This window comes from Tachyglossus aculeatus, chromosome 23, assembly GCF_015852505.1.
Source record: "Tachyglossus aculeatus isolate mTacAcu1 chromosome 23, mTacAcu1.pri, whole genome shotgun sequence".
NCBI lineage: Eukaryota > Metazoa > Chordata > Mammalia > Monotremata > Tachyglossidae > Tachyglossus > Tachyglossus aculeatus.
In genome coordinates, this window is record NC_052088.1 from 21,646,817 (window position 1) to 21,669,251 (window position 22,435).

Genomic DNA, 22,435 nt, shown 5'->3' on the forward strand with positions numbered 1-22,435 from the left:
TTAAGCGCTTACTATGTGCAAAGCACTGTTTTAAATGCTGGGGAGGTTACAAGGTGATCAGGTTGTCCCACATGGGGCTCACAATCTTAATCCCCATTTTACAGATGAGGGCACTGAGGCCCAGAGAAGCTGACTTGCCCAAAGTCACACAGCTGACAAGTGGCGGAGTCACTGGTATCTACGCCAGCACTTAGTACCATGCCTGGCACATAAGTGCTTGATGGATATCGTAGAAAAAAACAGAAAGTGTAAAAAGGTGAAGAGAAGTCCAGCACCTTCTTTGGGAGATTGCCACCAAGGCTATGGTATCGGGCTGTCGCCTAAACCGACAGTCAGCAGTCTTCGGACCCTGAGCAGTTCCAGCGCTTTGCACATAGTAAGTGCTTAATAAATGCCATCATTATTATCATTTATGGGCCATACTCAATATCCAACGGCAAGATGAGACCTTGGCCAATGAAGCTGTGGAACGGTCTCCCACGTTCAAAACCAAAGCTGGGCCACCCAAGGAAAATGAGCAACAACTGCTGCCCGCAGAACTGAAATCCGGAAGCGGAAAGCCAAGAGGGTAGGGAAAACTTCCTAAAGGCATTCAGGTAAAGCAAAGGCTGAAGCAGTGCTGTTGAGGACAGGCCAACGTGGCTCACCCATCCACAGAGGGGTGGCTCCTTTTCAGGAACACATACTCACTGGTGAATCTTACCTTCCTTTATGAAAGAAAAGGGTGATGAAGCAAAATCAATTTAATGGAAAAAAATTTAATAAATAAAATCATCCCATGTGAAGTTCCAGCAGAGCCAAAGAGACAGTCACATCTGCCTAGTAGATGGGATCAGTAAGAGATGCCTGTAGGAGGACAGGACGGTGCCAGAAAATACTTGCGAAAAAATGTATCCACCAGCAATTACAGAGAATCCACCAGATCATCATCCGTCCATTCTTCCTGGGAGGATTAAAAAAAAAGAACAAAAAATGTGGTATAACTATGGCTAGAATATGTCATCATATGGGTCACACCACTACTCATCACCCTCTTTCTCATCCTTCTTAATGACTAGGGATGTGCCAGTATTTGCTCAGAAACTTAGCACTGTACTTTCCCTTACTGGAACTACGCTACTTTCCGGAACTGCTACCGAAAACTCAAACCATGATCTTCAGACCCCCTTTCTCTGTCCCTCATTTAATCATGGAGATTAGGTAACCTGGGTCAGCAGCCTTAAACGTAACTATTCACCCAGAAGGCGTGCCCAGGACGTAATAATGGCAGCTGATTTCTTTGACAAGAAGGATCACCAATTAGAGCATGCACCTTAAACCATCTCACTGTGCCCTCCCTGCACCAACACATACGACCTCAAAGCAAGTTGCCAAGTTTCTGCTTCCAGTTCAGAGACACAAAATATAAGACACTTATAGGTGAGCCAGCTAGTCTCGGGTAAATGTCGAAAACGATGGTCATAAAGTTAAATACGTGTATTTAAAACAGCTTGACTGGACCAATTTTTTTAGAACTGGATTTTTTTTTTATGTTACGTTATCTGTTACGGGAAGTTCTTTCACGAGCACTTCATTTACTGCTCTTCTGCTCAATTCCATTTTCATGGAGCCAATTAAAGCATGCTACAGGTGGCTATTAAGGAAACTTAGAAGAGTGGATGGCACCTCCTCCCTGGCTACTGGTACAGGGGCTCATTTGCCGGGTTTGGGGGGGGGTGACTGGGCTGGATATCAGTACCGCAACAGCTCCTAAACGGAGGGAACTCTGCTGGAAATGTTTTTTGGACTTCTATTTAAGCTGAGAATAGGTTTTGAGCATTGAGGAACGAATTACTATATCAACCCGTGCGGGACAATCTTCCCTCCTTCCCTCCTTCCCTCTTACCTCCTTCCCTTCCCCACAGCGCCTGTATATATGTTTGTACATATTTATTACTCTATTTATTTATTTATTTTACTTGTACATATCTATTCTATTTATTTTATTTTGTTAGTATGTTTGGTTTTGTTTTTTGTTTTTTTCCTCTGTCTCCCCCTTTTAGACTGTGAGCCCAATGTTGGGTAGGGACTGTCTCTATATGTTGCCAATTTGTACTTCCCAAGCGCTTAGTACAGTGCTCTGCACATAGTAAGCGCTCAATAAATATGATTGATTGATTGATTGATTGGCGATCATCAGCAGGAACAGTCTGAATTAAAGAAACATTCAACATCATCCTGAAGTGGTTACACCCCAGCCTAGAATGCCGGGGTTGGAGGGAAAAGGATCAGGGGAGCTTCCGCCCTTAGACATTCGGGGCTCTCAGGCCCCATGAAAGGAAGAGGGGAGTTGGGAAAGGCCAGGTAAGGTGTTGGGTCTGCAGCCTGTTCACAATGAATTAACTGCTCTCCTACTCCAAAGGAAATGGGCTTACGTAGGAAAGGGGAATGGTAAAAGTAGCATCCATCGCCTCTTAGAGCGCCAGCCTGGGCCCCAGTTCTGCAGACCTCGCTGAGATACTGCCTTCCAAACTTCTCCCCCTCCTCCCCTCACAGCTTACTGCGTCAAGGCACAACAAAAATGTTGGGAACCCAAATGAGGAACAAACAAGCACAGGGAAAGATTGACCTCAGCCACTTTACGGCCGAGTCCACAGAGAAGGAAAAGGTGGCTGTATTTGTTCGTAAAATAGTCTCACCTCCTCCAGTTTTGGCTTCTTTGAGACATACTCATCATCTTCATAGCCTTTTCTTTTCTTTCTAAAACCAAGAAAGAATGCGCAAATGTACCAGTTTTACATCTTCTGCATTTGTAAAGGCGACAAAGAAATGGACAACCAACCACAGAACTTTTTTTGAGATTACACAATTCGCCTCTTTCCTCATCTGGAAAGTGGGGATTCATACTTGTTCTCCCTCTTAAAGTTCCATATGGAACTGTGAGCCCCACATGGGACAGGGATTATTTACAACCTGATTATCGTATACCTACCTAGCGCTTAGTAGAGTATTTGCACATAGCACTTACATTCAATAATTACTATTATAAATGCTTTAAAAACTTTCGCAGTACCTTTCTCCCTTGATTTATTTACACCATCACGCCCAATTTTTACACTGAATTTCTTTCCCGCTAATACCCTTTCTCTGCAATCCTTCCTCTACTATCACTAAAATCTACAAATTCCAATTAAGTTGAAAGTTTTAAAAATTCAATATCTTCAAATACAATAACAAGTTTTTTTCCGCTTGACCCCCCGTAACGTCCCCAAAGCTCTGGGGACAGACTCTACTCAGAATCTACAATACTTATAAGTTTGCTGTAGGCAAAAAATGTATCCATCAACTCTGTTACACTGTACAAGCAAAGTACTCTGCACCCAGCTAAGCGTTCAATAAATGCGACTGCGTGACTAAACCTGCGGTATTTATTAAGCAGTTACTATGTACCACTGCACTCTGCTAAACTCTGGGTTAGGTATAGAGCAATCACAAAAAGTTCATAAGCTAAGAAACGGAGAGTAGGGAACATATGTCCATTTTACAGAACGGAAACTGAGGCACTGAGCGGTTAGAGCCCGGGCTTGGGAGTCAGAGGTCATGGGTTCAAATCCCTGCTCCGCCGCTTGTCAGCTGTGTGACTCTGGGCAAGTCACTTCACTTCTCTGTGCCTCAGTTACCCCATTTGTAAAATGGGGATTAAGACTGTGAGCCCCCGGTGGGACAACCTCATCACCTGGTAACCTCCCCAGCGCTTAGAACAGTGCTTTGCACATAGCAAGCGCTTAATAAATGCCATTATTATTATTACTTGTCCAAGGTTATATGGCAGGGACAAGAATCTAGATTCCAAGTGACCTCCCCTAACAAAGCAACTTTAAAAAGTCAACAGCAGTTGACCAGAGATAAGATTATTAGATCTGGAATAAGGCAACCAACGCTGCCCTACTTTAAACCCGACAGCAGCCGTGGCTCATACATTAAACCACAACCTGCAATTAATCTCACGCTGACAATCCCGGTACTTAGTTAAGCCTTTGACAATGTGAAGCCATGTTTTGATTCCCCAGTGAAAATTCACAACAGACCGCTCTCAACTGAAATAATTTCCAGAAATGACACCTAGATAATAGGGCTAAAGAACATTCATAACATCTCCGACCTCTTTCATTGTTTTCCTTCATCCCACCCACATGGGCTATTCTTTCACACTCAAAGAGGGTTCAGAGTCCACTTGGCTTGATGGAATTGCCACAGATGGAGCAGCTGCCCCTCTAGGGCCTGGAACACACCTTCACAAGAGGATCATCATCAATCATCATCAATCGTATTTATTGAGCACTTACTACGTGCAGAGCACTGTACTAAGCGCTTGGGAAGTACAAATTAGCAACATATAGAGACAGTCCCTACCCAACAGTGGGCTCACAGTCTAAAAGGGGGAGACAGAGAACAAAACCAAACATACTAACAAAATAAAATAGAATAGATATGTAGAAATAAATTAGAGTAAAAAAAAATGTACAAACATATATACATATAATGTATATGCGATGCGAGGAAGTCCAAGAAAACAGTGGCTATTCCCCATTATCACCAGGGATGCCCATTCGAGAAGAATCCCACCAGATATTCCACCTAAAAAACTTCCTCCTAAGAAGGAAAGCAATTAGACGCCTGCCACAAAGACCTTTCATCCCAGTGTGGGAATTTGCACTGCTACTTCACTCAGACAAGATCATCATCAATCGCATTTATTGAGCGCTTACTATGTGCAGAGAACACTTACAAGTATCCCAATATATGACGTTAACAGTGCTTTGCACATAGTAAGCGCTTAACAAATGCCATTATTATTAGAAAAAAATGTTTTAACCTACATTATCTGGATGTTCTGAAATGGCAGTTCTTTCCAATCTAGGTTGGAGGATAAATAGAAGGGCGGTTAACATGATATCTACTTACACGTTCACGTTAGTAGCAAGTTCCGCGCTATGGCATCTCTCTAACTTCTGTTTTAGAACAGCAACTTCTTCTGGTTTGGGAGGCTCGTATTTCTTCACTAGGTTTTTCATGCCTGTAAACGTGAATGAAAGCATTCAAGTCAAACAGAGGCGAGCCCTTTTCCACAAGACACAAGTCAATCCCTTACTTAATTTGTCAGTCACTGAAATCTTACTGAAAGAAGCATTTCATGAAAGGCTCCAGGAAATTATCAATGGTATTAGATTAAAATACAAATATTATTACTGCAAGTATCTCAAGGGAAAATACTCAAGCCCCTATTTAACATGGCTGAATAGAGTAAATGACAGCAGCAACCACAGCTTTGTGTTTACTACCCAAATGATCTTTCATATATTTACTGAATATATTATTTTAGCAGATGCTCGTAAGTGTGTACTGGGGATGTATTCTTATAGACTGGGATCCCGTTGTGGGCAGGGGTTGTCTCTGTTGCTGAACTGTACTTCCCAAGCACTTAGTACAGTGCCTAGCACCCAGTAAGCGCTCAATAAATATGACAATGAATGAATGAAGAAAATTTATTTAAGGCAGCAACCAACCAAAATCTGCAGACACTTGGTACAATCAATCGTATTTATTGAGTGCTTACTGTGTGCACAGCACTGTACTAAGCGCTCAATAAATACAACTATCTAAAATAATGGATTTTTAAGTATGTGAATCCAGCAAAAAGGACATGTCTAATCTACATTAAGGCAACAGCGGCCAAATCAACAAATCAAGTACTTCAAACATTCTTTTTCCAGATATGAAATTCTACTCAGTTCTGCACAGCATTTGTTTTTCTACAACGAAATTAGGAACCCATTACAAAACAAATAAAAAGGTATTCTTCAATCAGCCTATGTTTGAAAAGCTTTGTCTGAGGGTAGTACATACCAATCTTTAAGTTCTTAATTTAATAGCAAGGAATTTATGTTAATATAAGACAAGCGTTTAAACTGTTCAAGAATTGAAAAATCCAGGTTGTCAAAGAATTATACTTTGCTGTTGTCCCATTTCTTTAATAATAACGATGATGATGGTATTTGGTAAGCGCTTACTATGTGCAAAGCACTGTTCTAAGCGCTGGGGAGGTTACAAGGTGATCAGGTTGTCCCCCAGGGAGCTCAGTCTTAATCCCCATTTTCCAGATGAGGGAACTGAGGCCCAGAGAAGTGAAGTGACTTGACCAAAGTCACACAGCTGACAGTGTGAACCCAGGACCTCTGACTCCAAAGCCCGTGCTCTTTCCACTGAGCCACGCTGCTGGACTGTGAGCCCGCTGTCGGGCAGGGACTGTCTCTAGATGTTGCCGACTTGTACTTCCCAAGCATTTAGTACGGTGCTGTGCACATAGTAAGCGCTCAATAAATACGATCGAATGAATGCTGGGTCTGGGGTGAGGGGGTGGTCCCACGGAGCAGGGTGGCTGTGTGTGGGCCCGGGGAGGTGTCTAGTTGGGGCCAGGCTTGGCAAGGGGGAGTTGTGTGGGGCGCATGTGTGTATGTGTGTATGTGCTGGGGGCGAGGAGAGGCTTGGCTATGTGGGGGTCAAATGATCAAAGAAAAATGCAGAATATCTAGTTGTACCACATCTGTAAGCTTTGTGGGATGTTAGGAAAATCATTTCCTCGGTTAGTTTGCATTTATCCAAGAAAAAAAAATCGGATGACTCGTTTTTTGATATGAAAAAGGTAGCCGTGGATGAAGATCAATAAATACGATTGATTGATTGATTGATTGATCCAGGTTGGGGGAGGTCTCTTTTGTCTTTCGAGAAAACCAAACCTGTTAGTTAGAATCTCAGATGGCTTTGGAAATGATCCCTCTAGTGGCCCACGTTGTGCAGCTGAATTAGAACGGTAAACACAAAAGCCCTGGCACTGATCAACTAACAGTAGACCAAATTAACACTTAAAGCTTGTCTCTGGAACAAAACTGATGTTCCAATTTAAAGAGAACAGGGCATTTATAACAGAGGTCCTCTCAGCAGCACTGATGGCTATTTTATGCCAGGGCTCCATTTGTGTTCACCAGGATTTCTTCGTTTAGTGGCTCTTGAGAGCTCCTTCACTGTGCCCCAATAATCTGACGGGTCATAGTTTCAGTGCACGTTATTGGACATGCTGCCGTGAAATTTCTGTTAAATCCAGGGCACCAGAGCCATAAACAGGGACCCCTCTATACTTGAGAAGTAAAAAGGAAGCATCAACCTAACCTATACCCCTGCCTAAAACTGAAAGAAACACATATGCAAGAAAAAGATTACGTTCATGATTTTAGACAACTCTAGAGATCAACAGTGTACTATACTGCATTACCGTGACATCAGCACATATGATGTACTTACATTTCACTACATCCAGTAACTGTGACATACATGTTCTATTTTCTTTGAGCATGAGGCTTTCTGACAAATAACTGAAAAATGAAAACGAACGTGTGAAATTCCAAGACGGTGTTTATCCCCCGCCCCTCCACACTGTGAAATGGAAATAGACTGATGGACGACTAATTCATCTAGGTAGTCCATCGGAGATGGCAAGGGCAAATTATTTTCATTTTAATCTTTGTGTTAAATGACAAAATCTGTAACCTAGCATTAAATCTACAGTTCCCATATTCTCAAATAGGAACTGTTTTTCAGGGTTCTTCCTTTTTCCAGTCAAAGCAGCGGCACTTCACCGCCCCCCATATTCAGTCTGCCACTAAACCCTATGGTTTCCCCTTGCAGTATTTCTAGGATCAGAGTATAATACAACGGAGTTGGTAGATGGGCTCCCTGACCAAAAAGAGTTTACAGGATAAAGGGGGAGAGAAACATTAAAATACATTTCAGATTTGTACATAAGGGCAGGGGGTATGGTGAGCCCACATTAAGCTGCCTTACTCGTGACTGTATGGGATGCCGTGAACAACGACAAGGAAGTGACTCATGAAAGCACTGATGGGCTTTACCTGGGACAGGTGATTGCTGGCCTGTGGGGGTGGAGCATGGAAGGAGGTGAGGCCTTCGCTCCCTGTTCTACCCAGGCCTGGACCAATCAATGACTGTTGAGTGGAGCCCCCAGCTGCAAAGCCTAAGACACATAAAAGGCGCTCACACAGAAGAGAAGCAAGCATGCCGAGAGCAGCTCTTGGAAGCAGAAAGAAGCAGCAGATGGGCTCCGTTGACCAGAAAATCGGTACTGGACCCTTGGTGGTGGAGTGAGTGTGTGTGTATGGTGTATGTGTCCCTCCCTTGCATGCTGGAAAAACTAAAAAAAACTTTCCATGGTAACCTTGGTGGTCAGTGAGGCTCCCTGGATCCAGGAAGGTCCTGGTTGGTATTAGCTGGCATGGGGGAAAAGGGGTGCTCGCGACAGTGGGGCTGAGGGTGGGGTGAATAAGAGGTAGAAATCCATGTGCAAGGGTGATGCAGGAGGGAGAGGGTGTAGGGGAAATGAGGGTTTAGTCAGGGAAGGGCTTTTGGAGAAGATGCAATTTTAATAGGGCTTTGAAAGTGTGGAGAGTGATGGTCTGTTCTATGTGGAGGGGGAGGGAGTTTCAAGTCAGAGGCAGGGTGAGGGCAAGAGGTCAGCGGCAAGTAGAGATTGAGGTACAGTTAGGAGGTTGGCGTCAGTGGAGCAAAGTGAACGTGTTGAATTGTAGGAAAATCTCTGAGGTAGGTAGGAGGGGACAAGGTGACTGAGTGCCTTAGAGCCCATGATAAGAAGTTTCTGTCTGAGGAGGTGGAAGGGCAATCGCCGCAGGGTTTTTTTGAGGAGTGGGGAAAAAGACAACTTCTATTTTTAGAAAAATGATCTGGGCTGCAGAGTTAAACGTGGACTTCAGGTGTGGTGAGACAGGAAGCAGCAAGGAGACTGATGCAGTAGTCAAGGCAGGATAAGAGAAGTGGGTAGGGAATGTGTCTCTATTGTTGTATTGTACTCTCCCAAGCGCTTAGTACAGTGCTCTGTACACTACAAGTGCTCATTACGATTGAATAAGTGCTGGGATTAATATCCAAACGGCCACCACACTGCTTTAGGTGTCTGTAAAATCCTTGCTTGACAACTTCATCCACTTCCTCACTGGTCGGTCTCCTAGCCACCACACTTTCCCCCTCCTTTTCTTACTTCACTCCGCTGCCTGGACCACTTTTCTAAAACACAGCTCTGCAAGTATCTCCATTTGCAATCCTCAGAAACCTCCAAAGGTTACTCATTCCTCAACACCAAGCAGAACTCCTTAAGCTCTTCCCTCTCACTTATCCACTCTCTGTTCCCACATCACCACAGATCACTTTGTTCCCCCCAAGGTCATCTATTTCCTGACTTATTCTCATCAATCCTACCTCCACTTGCTCACGGCCACCCTCCTACCTGTAACTCGCTCCCCCCTCCAAACCCACAAGACCACGACTTCCCCCATCTCCAAAGCTCTTATCCAGGAGGCCTGCCCCTAATAATTTCTCATCCTCCCAGGTTACATCCCAACTATTTCCTTAGCACTTCTGCAACAACTAGGAATTTCTGTACTCACCATAGACCTTCTATATTTTCCCTTGACTATCACTTAAGGACTAATTCAAATATGCGTACTGCCTTTGCCTTCTTCCTCCTGTCTGTATTTAAATAGTGTCTGCCTCCCACCTAGACTGTAAACCCCTTAAATGAGTAGGGATCATATCTTAATCCACTGTACTTGCCCAAGTGCTTAAAAACCTTTTAATGAATGATTTTACGGAAAAGTGAAAAAGGTACTGGTGAAAAACAATGAGTCTCAAGGAACCCTCTTGGAGGCACCCGGGTAAGCACACTTTCTCTTTAAACAAATGCATTTAGGGCACATTATTGTGCCCACACAGAAGCACCTATAGTTTGATCTGAAGAGTTAATGCTCTTCTTAAAATGCCCAACCTCTAGTGGTATCTTTAGTAATTGAGAAACTCAGAATTCTCATCATCTGGAATGCATCTATTTCCAGATCCCACTAATACATCTTCATCATCGGATCATTTTTATTCTAATTACCTTAAAAAGCGTTCCTCTCTAACCAATCAAGCATCTGTGACAGTAAGAGTAAGTCAAGTGACCATCACTAAATTTGACTTTTGAAGTATTTATAGGGTCAGAATTTCAACAGATGTTTATCACCTCTGGTATTTTCTATCCCTCTAACAAATCTCAAGTTTGGTAATCTTCAGGGCAGAACATGAATATCTGTTTAATGTTTATCCAATTAATGAATGATTTTTTGGGGGGTTCTTGCAATGTGCAGAGCATTATACTAAGCACTTGGGAGAGGACACTAGAGGAGTTAGACAATTCCTGCCCACAGGGAGCTTATAAGCCCACATGGGGAGAAAGGCATCAAACTAAATTAGATACATGTATGTTCATAAATGCTGTGGGAATGGGATGAAAATCAAAATGCTACAGCATTACCAAACTAAGTGCATAGGAGATGCCAAAAGGTCAGCAAATAGAGGAGGTGAGGAGTTTCTATTTAATGTGAAGATGGACGGGTAACCATTAGAGGTTCTAAAGCATGGGGAGATGTGGGCTGAGTGATTTTCTTTAGAGAAATGATCAGGGCAGCAGATTGAAGGATGGATTGGATAGGAGAGAGACAGGAGACCAAAAGGTCAGTGAAAAGGCTGAGACGCAGTAGTTAAGGCAAGATATGCTCACAGCTTGGATCAGTGAAGTAGCAGTTTGGATGGAGAGGAAGGGGCAGACTCTAGAGATATTGTGATGGTAAAACCAATAATACTTGGTAATGCTATTGATTGAAGTGCTTTCTTTTTTTTAAAACGGGCAAAGATATCTTTTTATCTTTGAATCCCACTTAAAACCAACTTCTGCTGGCTGTATCTAGCTAAGGGAGAAAGAGGCCAAGACCATGATCACCTATCTTGGAGGGCAGCAATGAAAATGGGAAACAAAAAATGTTCTAGGTAGAGGGGATCATGGAAAGCAGCAAGGAAATTAAAATGGAAAAAAGTTCTAGGTAGAGGGGATCATGGAAAATAGCAAGGAAATATATTTTCTTTTTAATCTTTCTTTCAAATATTTCATTAAGTGTAGAATATTCTAGTCTTCCTATCTGTGTAAGCATCCAATGTCATGGACTACTGGAAATTTTCTCTCAAGACTCTGATAGCAATAATGTAATATCTAACATTGGCCTGGTGAGGTACATTTTGTGGGAGATGCAGAGCCTGAAGGAATGAAATCCAGAAAAACAATACCTCCCTAATCCCACCTTTTTAAGGCTAGTCAACAAGCTAAGTTTTCCCGCCTCTTTCTTCCCCCCAGATTCCTTCTAAGAACAATGTTAAAAAGGAGAGAGAAAAGAAAAGCGGACGGTAAACTAGAAATCTAAAATTAAAGAACTCAAAATTCAAATTGGTCTTAATTTTTAGCAGGTGTTAAAGCTGTTAAAATACTCTACTATGCCTTCCCTAAGCCATGAAAAATAGAGAGAGGTGTTTATATTTTAAGTGGGAAGAGACCTTAGGCCTTATTCTATCCTCTTGCTTCAGTACATCCAACTGGACATATGTTACTTATCCTATTAATCTAGGAGATTCCATTCTCTCCAGCAGTATTCCATTTCAGAGTTCACAGCCCTGGAATGAAATCTCTCAAGCTCCAGGTGGCTTGAAACTTCAGCAGCTGCATCTGAAACAGCACTTAACACAAAAACATGAACTCAATCAAGTGGTAAATTAAATGATTGAAGGCTGACCTTTCCATTGTAACTCCAGCCCTGGAGGCACTAGATAATATGGCTGTGAGGGCAATCTGGGAAGGTGTAAATAGAAGGTAAGCATCTGTCAAGGCAACTCTATTAAGAAAATCATCAGCTGCTTTCCTCAAGATCTCAGGGTTTTCCAAAAGTGGATAGCGGGTCTGGGGGAGGAAAAAAAAGAAATAGTTATCTTTGCTGCTATTTAACTTAACACCACTTTTGAAATAGGAATCTAAAAGTGTACCAAATAAACACTTAAATCCTTAAGGTAACTGGATGGTCAGTTTTACCAGACTCTAATTCATTTCCCTTAAGTTAAATCAGAACATAGTTAAATATAAACCATTTAATTTGCTTGCATAAGCTCCCTGAGGACAGGGACATGTCTACTTACACTACTGTACTTTCCCAAGAATGCTCTGCACAGAGTAAGCAGTCCTAACATCATCAACAGCTGCTGGACTGTCTCAATTGCCCTGGGCTCCATCAGGGGCTGACCTAAAGCCTGGCTCCATTTCGGTGAGCTCCAACACCTTACCCTTCCTCAGGCTAGCAGGATTATGTAATATAATGTAAGATCTAAGGATAAAACTCTCACTAGCCCCCTGGATGGCTTATGCCAGGCTGCCTACTCCCTCCTTTAGGAGCATTTACTCTTAGTTGACTGGAAATTTTAACAATGCCAGTTTTCATTCAATTGTATTTATTGAGCGCTTACTGTGTGCAGAGCACTTCTCCAATGAGCCAGAGAGGAAAAAAAGCTTTTGCAGAATTCAGTAAATCAAAAAGGAACTCACATATTTTTTAGTGCCACAGTAAAGAGGAATACACTGCTTATAAACTGCAAATGTGTCGTTACCTTTAAATCAATCAGGAAGCCTTCGAATGGTCTAAAAGGGTTGTGTACAATAAGATGGAAATTCAATTGCTGAATAAGTAGAAGTTCATATTCCAATATTTGTTCAAGGGCCTTCTCTTGTCCAAAAGGACTATCCCGAACATTTCCAACAAACTGGACACTGGATACATTGAACTCATCTACTTTACATGCCAAAAACGCACACGTTAACCTATAAAATACAGATAATAGCAATAAACATTTAAGTCGGGGGCTGTACCAAAATAAGAACTTAAAAGCCGATTTCACTTTTCCGTATTACTTACATGATTATCCGGGGGTGATATTCCATCACAGAGTTATTGAGGTAGAAACGCTTGAAGTACATACAGGCAGTACCCTAAATTAGAGGAAAGAAATTAAAATACATTCTCACACACACCGAGGCTTGTACAAATGACCCACTGAAAGCAACGTGGCTTTGCCTCACACAAGAATCAGCCTGTATAGGAACTGCAGAGCATTAATCTCTTTTCGACATTGGGCAAACAGTAAGATGTATCTTAATTCCTGGTGGGCGCTTTAGGCCCACAGTAGGCCCCATTCTCCCACCCGTTACTGCAGAGAAGATCGGCCCACGCCTGGCCCCTACAATAATAATAATAATAATGATGGCATTTGTTAAGCGCTTACTATGTGCAAAGCACTGTTCTAAGCGCAGAATAATGATAGCATTTATTAAGTGCTTACTATGTGCAAAGCACTGTTCTAAGTGCTGGGGAGGTTACAAGATGATCAGGTTGTCCCACGGGGGGCTCACAGTCTTAATCCCCATTTTACAGATGAGGTAACTGAGGCCCAGAGAAGTAAAATGACTTGCCCAAAGTCACACAGCTGACATGTGGCAGAGCCGGGATTTGAACCCATGACCTCTGACTCCGAAGCCCGGGCTCTTTCCACTGAGCCATGCAAAGTGCCAGTCAACAAGTGGGGCCATCCAGCTCAGAGCGACCACGGGGGCTCTGAGGTTCCCAGGGGAGAGCCAGATGGCTGGGGCCACCATCCTCCTCCCTTTAGACTCTCCCAGGCACTTAGTACAGTGCTCTGCACATGGAAAGCGCTCAATCAATACAACTGACACAGAAAAATGAGCAGGAGCCTCCTTGAAAAACACTGAAAAATTGGGATGAGTGACACTTTCACTCAGCCCAGTCTTGCCTCGAGTAGTGGAATAAGAGAGAGATCCTCCAGACAGTCATGTTTACTATTGTTATTTCTGAACTGGGTAAACTCGCTTGTGTGTTCCGTATGTCCCCGATCTCCTTGATTTAGACTCTGAGCCCCTTGTGGGCCAGGGAGTTTGCACTGAAGTCTGTTTCCTTCTCAGCATTTAGTACAGTGTGTCCTATACATATTGTAGACACTTGAAAAATATTATTATTTTATAACAGAATGTTTGGGAGAGAAACTTGACTTTAAATTGTCATGTCAGATGGCTTGGTGGCAGAGATGATTCAGGCAGTATTCAAGATATAAAATGACCAGATTAGGTGCATCCCAATCACCAATCAGGCTTAACAACCAATGAACAAATACACAGACCTCTCCTCTACATGGGTTTGGGGTTTTGCACTGAAATCAGCAAACAGCAGCCTTACAATCATGGAAAGCCCCCTCAGAGCTCTTTGATGGATGGGTAGGCACCGCCAATCCTCTCCCCCGACCAGAGGACCAAGGATCTAGACCTCTTTCTCTGGGACCTCCGGGGAACCGGGACAGTGCTACTCTGTCTGGAAGCTGCTCTGTTCTCCTACTTCATTCTCTGTCCCCTCTTATCCCCTCTCCCTCCTTTCCCATCTCTTTTCCTGTCTTTTCTTCAATCACCTCCTCCCACCCCACGCTTCCCTCTTTTTCTCTCTGCATTTCAGTCTCCAATGGCAGCCACAGCTTTTGCTATGAAGCAACCACACAGTGCAATGATGTCATCACATTGTGCCATACATTGCGTGATGCAGTGATGTCACATGTCATGTGAAGAGAGCCATAATTTGCATGGCTCTTTGTGCACAGAACACTTGAAGGTTTCACTTTGGTTCTTCTGCAAAAAGAAACTGGCAGTCCCTGTACTGTATTGTCTATCCGCAGGAAAAGACTAATTGCACTTGGCGTCAAAGCCCCCCTTCTAGACTGTGAGCCCGCTGTTGGGTAGGGACCGTCTCTATATGTTGCCGACTTGCACTTCCCAAGTGCTCAGTACAGTGCTCTGCACACAGTAAGCGCTCAAATACGATTGAATGAATTTATGTTTAGTAATTGCTAAAGGGAAAACTAATCAAAGTATTATCTGATAATCCATTGGGTAAAACCAAGCAGACAAAACTGAGGAACTAAAATCACTTTTAGAGGGGGATGGTGGGGGCGGATTTCAGGGGGAGGCGGGGAGAGAAAACTACATTCACTCTAAACCAACTTTTTAAAAGAATCCCAAACCCTTTGTACACCACTTTCCAAGAAAGACTGGAACCAAAAAACAATCAATTTTGAGATTTAGCCTAGGGCCCGACAACCTTAGCATATATTCTTTGGAATGCAGACAACCACCATAAAGAGTCTCACTGCCAACACTTAATAGACTTGGGCATCAAAACGAATTTTCTTCTTCTCCCACCCCACAGACACTACAACTGCTGCTTCATTTGAAAAAGCTGAAGCAAAATCAAACTGTGAAAACAGAGAATTCTTTGAGTTAGTGAGGGCACGGTGGGACAGGTCCAGGAAAGAAATATTTACCACAAATTCTCTGCCTTTCTTAACTATATACTTCCCTTTAAAGATTTTGATAGCCGTAAGAGGCTATAAAGAAGCCTAGAAGAAAATCAAATTCATCAGATTTTGCAACCAAAGGAGAGCACCTAGCAACAGTTAGAAAACTAAGGAACACTCCAGGGATGTTCTGATGAAAAGAAATTTACTTGCTGCCCGTCCCCTTAAACTTTGCTTCTTTCAACATGAGGCTTTTCCTTGGCTCTACTTTATTTACTCTCCATAATTCTCTTCTTGATCCACTACGGGCAAGACCCTCAAACAGCTGCCCATATATTTCTGCATCAAGCACTGACTTTAAGGCACTCCTTCAGCTGTTCTCCATCCTACCTATCCTCACTGCTCTTCTGCTGCTGCCTGGCCCACATGCGCACCTCGCTCCCCTAACACCAACCAAGTCGTCATACCTCCAGCTAGTCTCTCTCGTTGTTCTCATCCTACCCCTCTGTATCTGACGCTTCCCATCTTCAAAATCCCTTTGTCCTGTAGGAAGTTCAATTCCCTAATACTTATCTGTAAAAATACAAATGGAAATTACTTTAATTCGCCATCACCAAAAATATGTGCATGGTACGGTGAACTGAGTTAAATAAGAATATCATCTTTTGAGAAATTTAGCACTGACAAGCATTTAAAAAACATAGCCAACTATCATTGGACAACTGAATTAGATTAAAACCTTGCATGCTTTAAGGGAACTGAAAGGGTAATAGAGGGAACTGCCCAGTTATCATTTAAGGTTGTAATTGTCTCATCTTCCAATAACAAAGGGCTTCCTGGAAGTGATGGAATAAATAATACTCTCAGGTGTTGTTTGCACAAGATGGAAAGGGGAGGACAGGGGTGAAAAGTACTCTGTCTCAAAACACTGTTCACAACTCACCACAACAGATTTTGGCATGGCCGGCTTAAACACTGAACAGAAATCCAATAGTCTCTTTTCATAGTACTTGCAGAGTGTAAGTTCTTCATGAGGTTCCAGGAAGATTGGATCATTAGGCAGAACCTTCAAAAAAATACAAAGTAATCAAAATATTTCCATTAGGTGCATAAATCTAAAGATTGAGGTAAGATTTCTGTTTAGTTTAAATACCATTTTGAAAAGCTCAATAGTGTGGATGCACAGGGAATTGAGTGTTTTCAGATTTTTTGCTTTTTGAAGGGTAAGAACATCAACTATATACATTACCTAAAATCCAGTTAGCACAATTCATTGTGACCTGTCAAAAATGCATGTTAATAAAAGGTGCTTGCCATCTTTTTTTTTTTTTTTTCTCGTACCTAACTCAAGTCATATTTATATGTGTTACGGGCCCTGCCTGCTACTCAACTGGGCAAAATTACAGAGTACATAAAGAGGGGGAAGGGTCAAAAACAGGTTTCACAAACTAGGATTAACTGATTTTCCAAATTCTTTCACAGCAATAAAGTCATCCTAGCCACATGCCACTTTTGTTTCCTCTTGCTCCATCTGATAAAAACAGGAGGCTCGGAACAGTCTTTGTGACTTTTATTTTATGGTGCTCACAACTCTGACGTGTCCAGACAGAGAAGGGAGAAATGCATAACATTATCATATAGGAGGCTTTTTATCATGAACTGACAGTTTCTAATATGAGAAAAATAATGTGGCCAACAACCTAGATGGGGTGTAGGCACGGATCGTGTCTACCGACTGTGGTGTTGTACTTTTCCAAGCACGTAGTACAGTGCTCTGTGCACAATAAGAGCTCACAAAATACTACTGATTGATTACGGTGTGTTTCTAGTCAAAAGCTGTGCCCTGATTAAAGCAAGGAAGGAAGCAAGTGTGTTTTTGATCAGGTCCAGTGACACAATGGTTTTTGGGGAAGGAGCCTTCAGCCTTAAATCTGGGGTCAAGAACTGAGAGGATAGATGGGAAGAGCAAGAGGTCTTGAAGTAGTGAAAGGCAAGGAGCTAAAAAGAGACTAAAAAACAGCTGATTTTCCAAGAAGGCTCTATTACCTGCCTTTAATTTTTACATCCAACAGCATTTTCTAGTGGAAAGAGCCTGTGCCTGGAAGTCAGGGTTCCTGGGTTCTAATCCTGACTCCATCACTTATCTGTTGTGTGGACTTGGGTACATCACTTAACCTCTCTGTGCCTCGATCTCATTTGTAAATCAATCAGTTGTATTTACTGAGCACTTACTGTGTGCAGAGCACTGTACTAAGCACTTGGGAGAGCACAGTATGACATAATTGGCAGACATCTTCCCTGCCCAAATTCAACTACCAGTCTAGAGGGAGTTTATAGTCTAAAGAGGGGCTGTAAACTGGAGATTAAATACCTGTTCTCCCTCTGATTGTAGACCGTGAGCCCCAGATGGGGATGATCGGCTCACATCTAACCCAGTGCTCCGAGTAAGTAGGTCATTCATTCAATCAATCGTATTTATTGAGCGCCTACTGTTTGCAAAGCACTGTACTAAGCGCTTGGAAAGTACAATACAGCAATGAAGAGAGACAATCCCTGCCCACAAGAGGCTCTTTAACAGACACCATAAAATAGCCCGGACCTCCGAAGAGTTAGGCCTTTCAAACCTCAATTCCTAGGGAATTAGGGGAAGGGAGGAGCGAGTGTGGACTGTCCAAGGGATGCTGTCCCCCCAGACATGTTGAAGCATCAGTCGGTCACCAAGGCGACGGACAGGCCTCAAACTGAGAAATGTCACTGAGAAATGACAGACTGGGCCCTGCTCCAATCTACAGGCACACAGACCAATCAATCAATCAATTGCATTTATTGGGCATTGGCTGTGTGCAGAACATTGCACTGAGCACTTGGGAAAATACAGGCCTGTTCTCTCTCTCATACTTAGACTGTGAGTTCCACTTGGTGCAACAATAATAATATTCATTAAGGTATCTGTTAAGTGTTTACCATGTCCCAGGCACTGTACTAAGCGCTTGGGTGGCCACAAGAAAATCAGGCTGGACACAGTCCATGTCCCCATGGGGCTCTCAGTCCTCATTTTACAGAGGAGGGAACTGAGGCACAGAGAAGTGAAATGACTTGCCCACGGTCACACAGATCAGAAGCAGCAGCATGGCTTGGTGGAAAGAGCCCAGGCTCAGGAGTCAGATTTCGTGGGTTCTTATCCCAACCCTGCCACTTGTCAGCTGGGTGACTTTGGGAAAGTCGCTTCTCTGGGCCTCAGTTCCCTCATCCGTAAGATGGGGATAAAGACTGTGAGCCCCAGATGGGACAACCTATCTCCTTGTATCTCCCCCAAAACTTAGAACAGTGCTTGGCACATAGTAAGCGCTTAAACATCATCATCATCAGTAGTGGGAGTGGGATTAGAACCCATGACCTTCTGACGCCCCAGCCCATGCTCTAGCCACTAAGTTTGTCTATCTACCCCAGCGCTTAGTACAGTGCTTAGTACATAGTAAGAGGTTCATCAATTCCGGCCGGATCCCTGGAGGGGGTCCGGGTCCCTGCCCCCACTTCTCCTCTGTTCCCCACCGCCCCCTTCCTCCCTCTGCCCTACCCCCTTCCCCGCCCCACAGCACTGGTGGATATTTGTACATATTTATTACTCTATTTATTCTATTAATGATAATGATGGCATTTGTTGAGCGCTATGTGCCAAGCACAGTCCTAAGCAATGGGGGGGGATACAAGGTAATTAGGTTGTCCCACGTGGGGCTCACAGTCTCCATCCTCATTTTACAGATGAGGTAACTGGGGCCCAGAGAAGTGAAATGACTCGCCCGAAGTCACACAGCTGACAAGTGGCAGAGCCGGGATTAGAACCCAGGACCTCTGACTCCCAAGCCCAGGCTCTTTCCACTGAGTCACGCTATGTGCATATAGCTATAATTCTATTTATTCTGACGGTATTGACACCTGTCTACATGTTCTGTTTTGTTGTCTGTCTCCCCTTTCCAGACTGTGAGCCCATTGTTGGGTAGGGACCGTCTCTATATGTTGCCGACTTGTACTTCCCAAGCGCTTTGTACAGCGCTCTGCACACAGTGAGTGCTCAATAAATATGATTGAATGAATGAATGAAAGGAGGGTGGGCTCGGGGCTCGAGAAACGCGACTGAATCAATCTCTGTGTTGCCCATTTGTGATGAAGTTGATGGCATTTGTTAAGCGCTATGTGCCAAGCACTGTTCTAAGCGCTGGGGTGGACACAATGTGATCAGGTTGTCCCAAGTGGGGCTCACAATCTTCACTCCTAGTTTACAGATGAGGGGACTGAGGCCCGGAGAGTGAAGTGACTTGCCCAAGGTCACACAGCTAAGTGGCGGAGGTGGGATTAGAACCCATGATCTCTGACTTCCAAGCCCGGGCTCTTTCCACTAGGCCACGCTGCTGCTTCCCAAGCGCTGAGTACAGTGCCCTGCACATAGTAAGCGCAGGAACCATCTCTATATGTTGCCGACTTGTACTGCCCAAGCGCTTAGCACAGTGCTCGGCACACAGTAAGCAGTCAATAAACACGATTGAATGAATGAATGGTCCCCCCCATCTTACCTCTTTCCCTTCCCCACAGCACCTGCATATATGTTTGTACATATTACTTTATTTATTTATTTTACTTGTACATATCTATTCTATTTATTTTATTTCGTTAGTATGTTTGGTTTTGTTCTCTGTCTCCCCCTTTTAGACTGTGAGCCCACTGTTGGGTAGGGACTGTCTCTATATGCTGCCAACTTGTACTTCCCAAGCGCTTAGTACAGTGCTCTGCACACAGTATGCGCTCAATAAATACGACCGATTGATTGATTGATTGAATAAATGAATGACTGACTGAATGAATGAATGGATGGTTACGGGTTGAGTGACTGAATGACTCTGAATTCATTCATTAATTCATTCGTATTTATTGAGCGCTTACTGTGTGCAGAGTACTGTACTAAGCGCTTGGGAAGTCCAAGTAGGCAACATATAGAGACGGTCCCTACCCAACAGCGGGCTCACATGGCTGGGGGGCTTGAATAAATGAATGACTGTCTAAATGAATGAATGGTTGGGGGGTTGAATAAATGACTGAATATCTAAATGAGTGAATGGTTGGGGAATGAATGAATGGCTGGATGACTGAATGAATCATTGGGGGTTGAATGACTGCAAGACTGTCTAAATGAATGGTTGGGGGTTGAATGAATGAATGAGTGTCATTCTGTCTAAATGACTGTCTAAACGAATGAATGGTGGGGGGGTTGAATGAATGAATGACTCTGAATGAATGAATGGTGGGCGGGTTGAGTGAATGACTGAATGAACGAATAGTTGGGGGTTGAATGAATGAATGTCTAAATTCATTCAGCGCTTAGAACAGTGCTTTGCACGTAGTAAGCGCTCAATAAATGCCATTATTATTATTATTATCATTATTAAACGAATGAATGGTGGGGGGTTGAATGAATGAATGACTGTCTGAATGAATGAATGGTGGACGGGTTGAGTGAATGACTGAATGAACGAATAGTTGGGGGCTGAATGAATGAATGTCTAAATTCATTCAGTGCTTAGAACAGTGCTTTGCACGTAGTAAGCGCTCAATAAATGCCTTTATTATTATTATCATTATTAAACGAATGAATGGTGGGGGGTTGAATGAATGAATGACTGTCAATGAATGAATGGTGGACGGGTTGAGTGAATGACTGAATGAACGAATAGTTGGGGGCTGAATGAATGAATGTCTAAATTCATTCAGTGCTTAGAACAGTGCTTTGCACGTAGTAAGCGCTCAATAAATGCCTTTATTATTATTATCATTATTAAACGAATGAATGGTGGGGGGTTGAATGAATGACTGTCTGAATGAATGGTGGACGGGTTGAGTGAATGGCTGAATGAATGTCTAAATTCATTCAGCGCTTAGAACAGTGCTTTGCACGTAGTAAGCGCTCAATAAATGCCATTATTATTATTATTATCATTACTAAACGAATGAATGGTGGGGGGCTGAATGAATGAATGACTGTCTGAATGAATGAATGGTGGACGGGTTGAGTGAATGACTGAATGAACGAATAGTTGGGGGCTGAATGAATGAATGTCTAAATTCATTCAGCGCTTAGAACAGTGCTTTGCACGTAGTAAGCGCTCAATAGATGCCATTATTATTATTATTATTATCATTATTAAACGAATGAATGGTGGGGGGTTGAGTGAATGAATGACTAAATGAGTGAGTGGCGGCGGGTTGAATGAATGACTGAATGATTGGCGGTTGAATGAATGAATGACTGTGTGAGTGAATGAATGGTTGGGGGGGGGGGTTGAACGACTGACTGTGTGAATGAATGAGCGGTGGCGGGTCCCGGGCTCCCTACCTTCCCGTTGGCGACCACTTTGCACTTGAATTTTCGGTTGGCGTCGGCCCGGAGGCGGCCCGGATGCTCCTCGCTGGAGAACGTCCAGTGCCGCTTCTGGCTGCTGCTGTGGTACATCCCTCCGACGGACCGCTCACGGGACGGGATGAGGCGCCGCGTTCCGGCCCGTTCCGGTCCCAGCCGGTCCCAACCGGATCCGGGCCGCCTGAGGAACCGGGAAGACGCCGACGGTTACCTCAGGGACCTCGCGCTCCCGCTCCGCCGGCCGACGCGGTGACGCACATAGGCGTGACGTCACGCAGGGGGGCGGTGACAGAACGTCCTGACGTCATGCGCTCCGGCGCCTGCTCCAAGTGCGTCTGCGCACAGCCAGCCCGCCCAGAGGGCCGCGGCCAGGCAGGCTACTAGAGGGGAAGCGGGGCGTCACCATGGCAACCGGCCCCCTCCCCTCTCTGTCATTCATTCATTCATTCATTCAATCGTATTTATTGAGCGCTTACTGTCTACAGTAGCTACTCCAGGGGAAGCGGGGCGTCACCATGGCAACCGGCTCCCTCCCCTCTCTTTCATTCATTCATTCATTCAATCGTATTTATTGAGCACTTACTGTCTACAGTAGCTACTCCAGGGGAAGCGGGGCGTCACCAGGGCAACCGGCCCCCTCCCCTCTCTGTCATTCATTCAATCGCATTTATTGAGCGCTTACTGTCTACAGTAGCTACT

At 43.7% G+C, this 22,435-nt stretch overlaps 1 protein-coding gene across 1 annotated transcript; it reads right to left on the reverse strand.

Annotated features, from left to right (window-relative positions):
- Positions 1-738: 738 nt before the first annotated feature.
- On the reverse strand, positions 739-21,943 carry CCNH (cyclin H). The gene is made up of 9 exons (XM_038765709.1): positions 21,713-21,943; positions 16,271-16,393; positions 12,891-12,964; positions 12,586-12,796; positions 11,724-11,887; positions 7,339-7,409; positions 4,945-5,056; positions 2,679-2,739; positions 739-943 (listed from the first exon to the last, which is right to left on the reverse strand). Exons 1-9 carry the CDS (start codon positions 21,827-21,829, stop codon positions 905-907), a joined length of 972 nt encoding a protein of 323 aa, XP_038621637.1. The 5' UTR covers positions 21,830-21,943; the 3' UTR covers positions 739-904.
- Between the last annotated feature and the right edge of the window lie 492 nt (positions 21,944-22,435).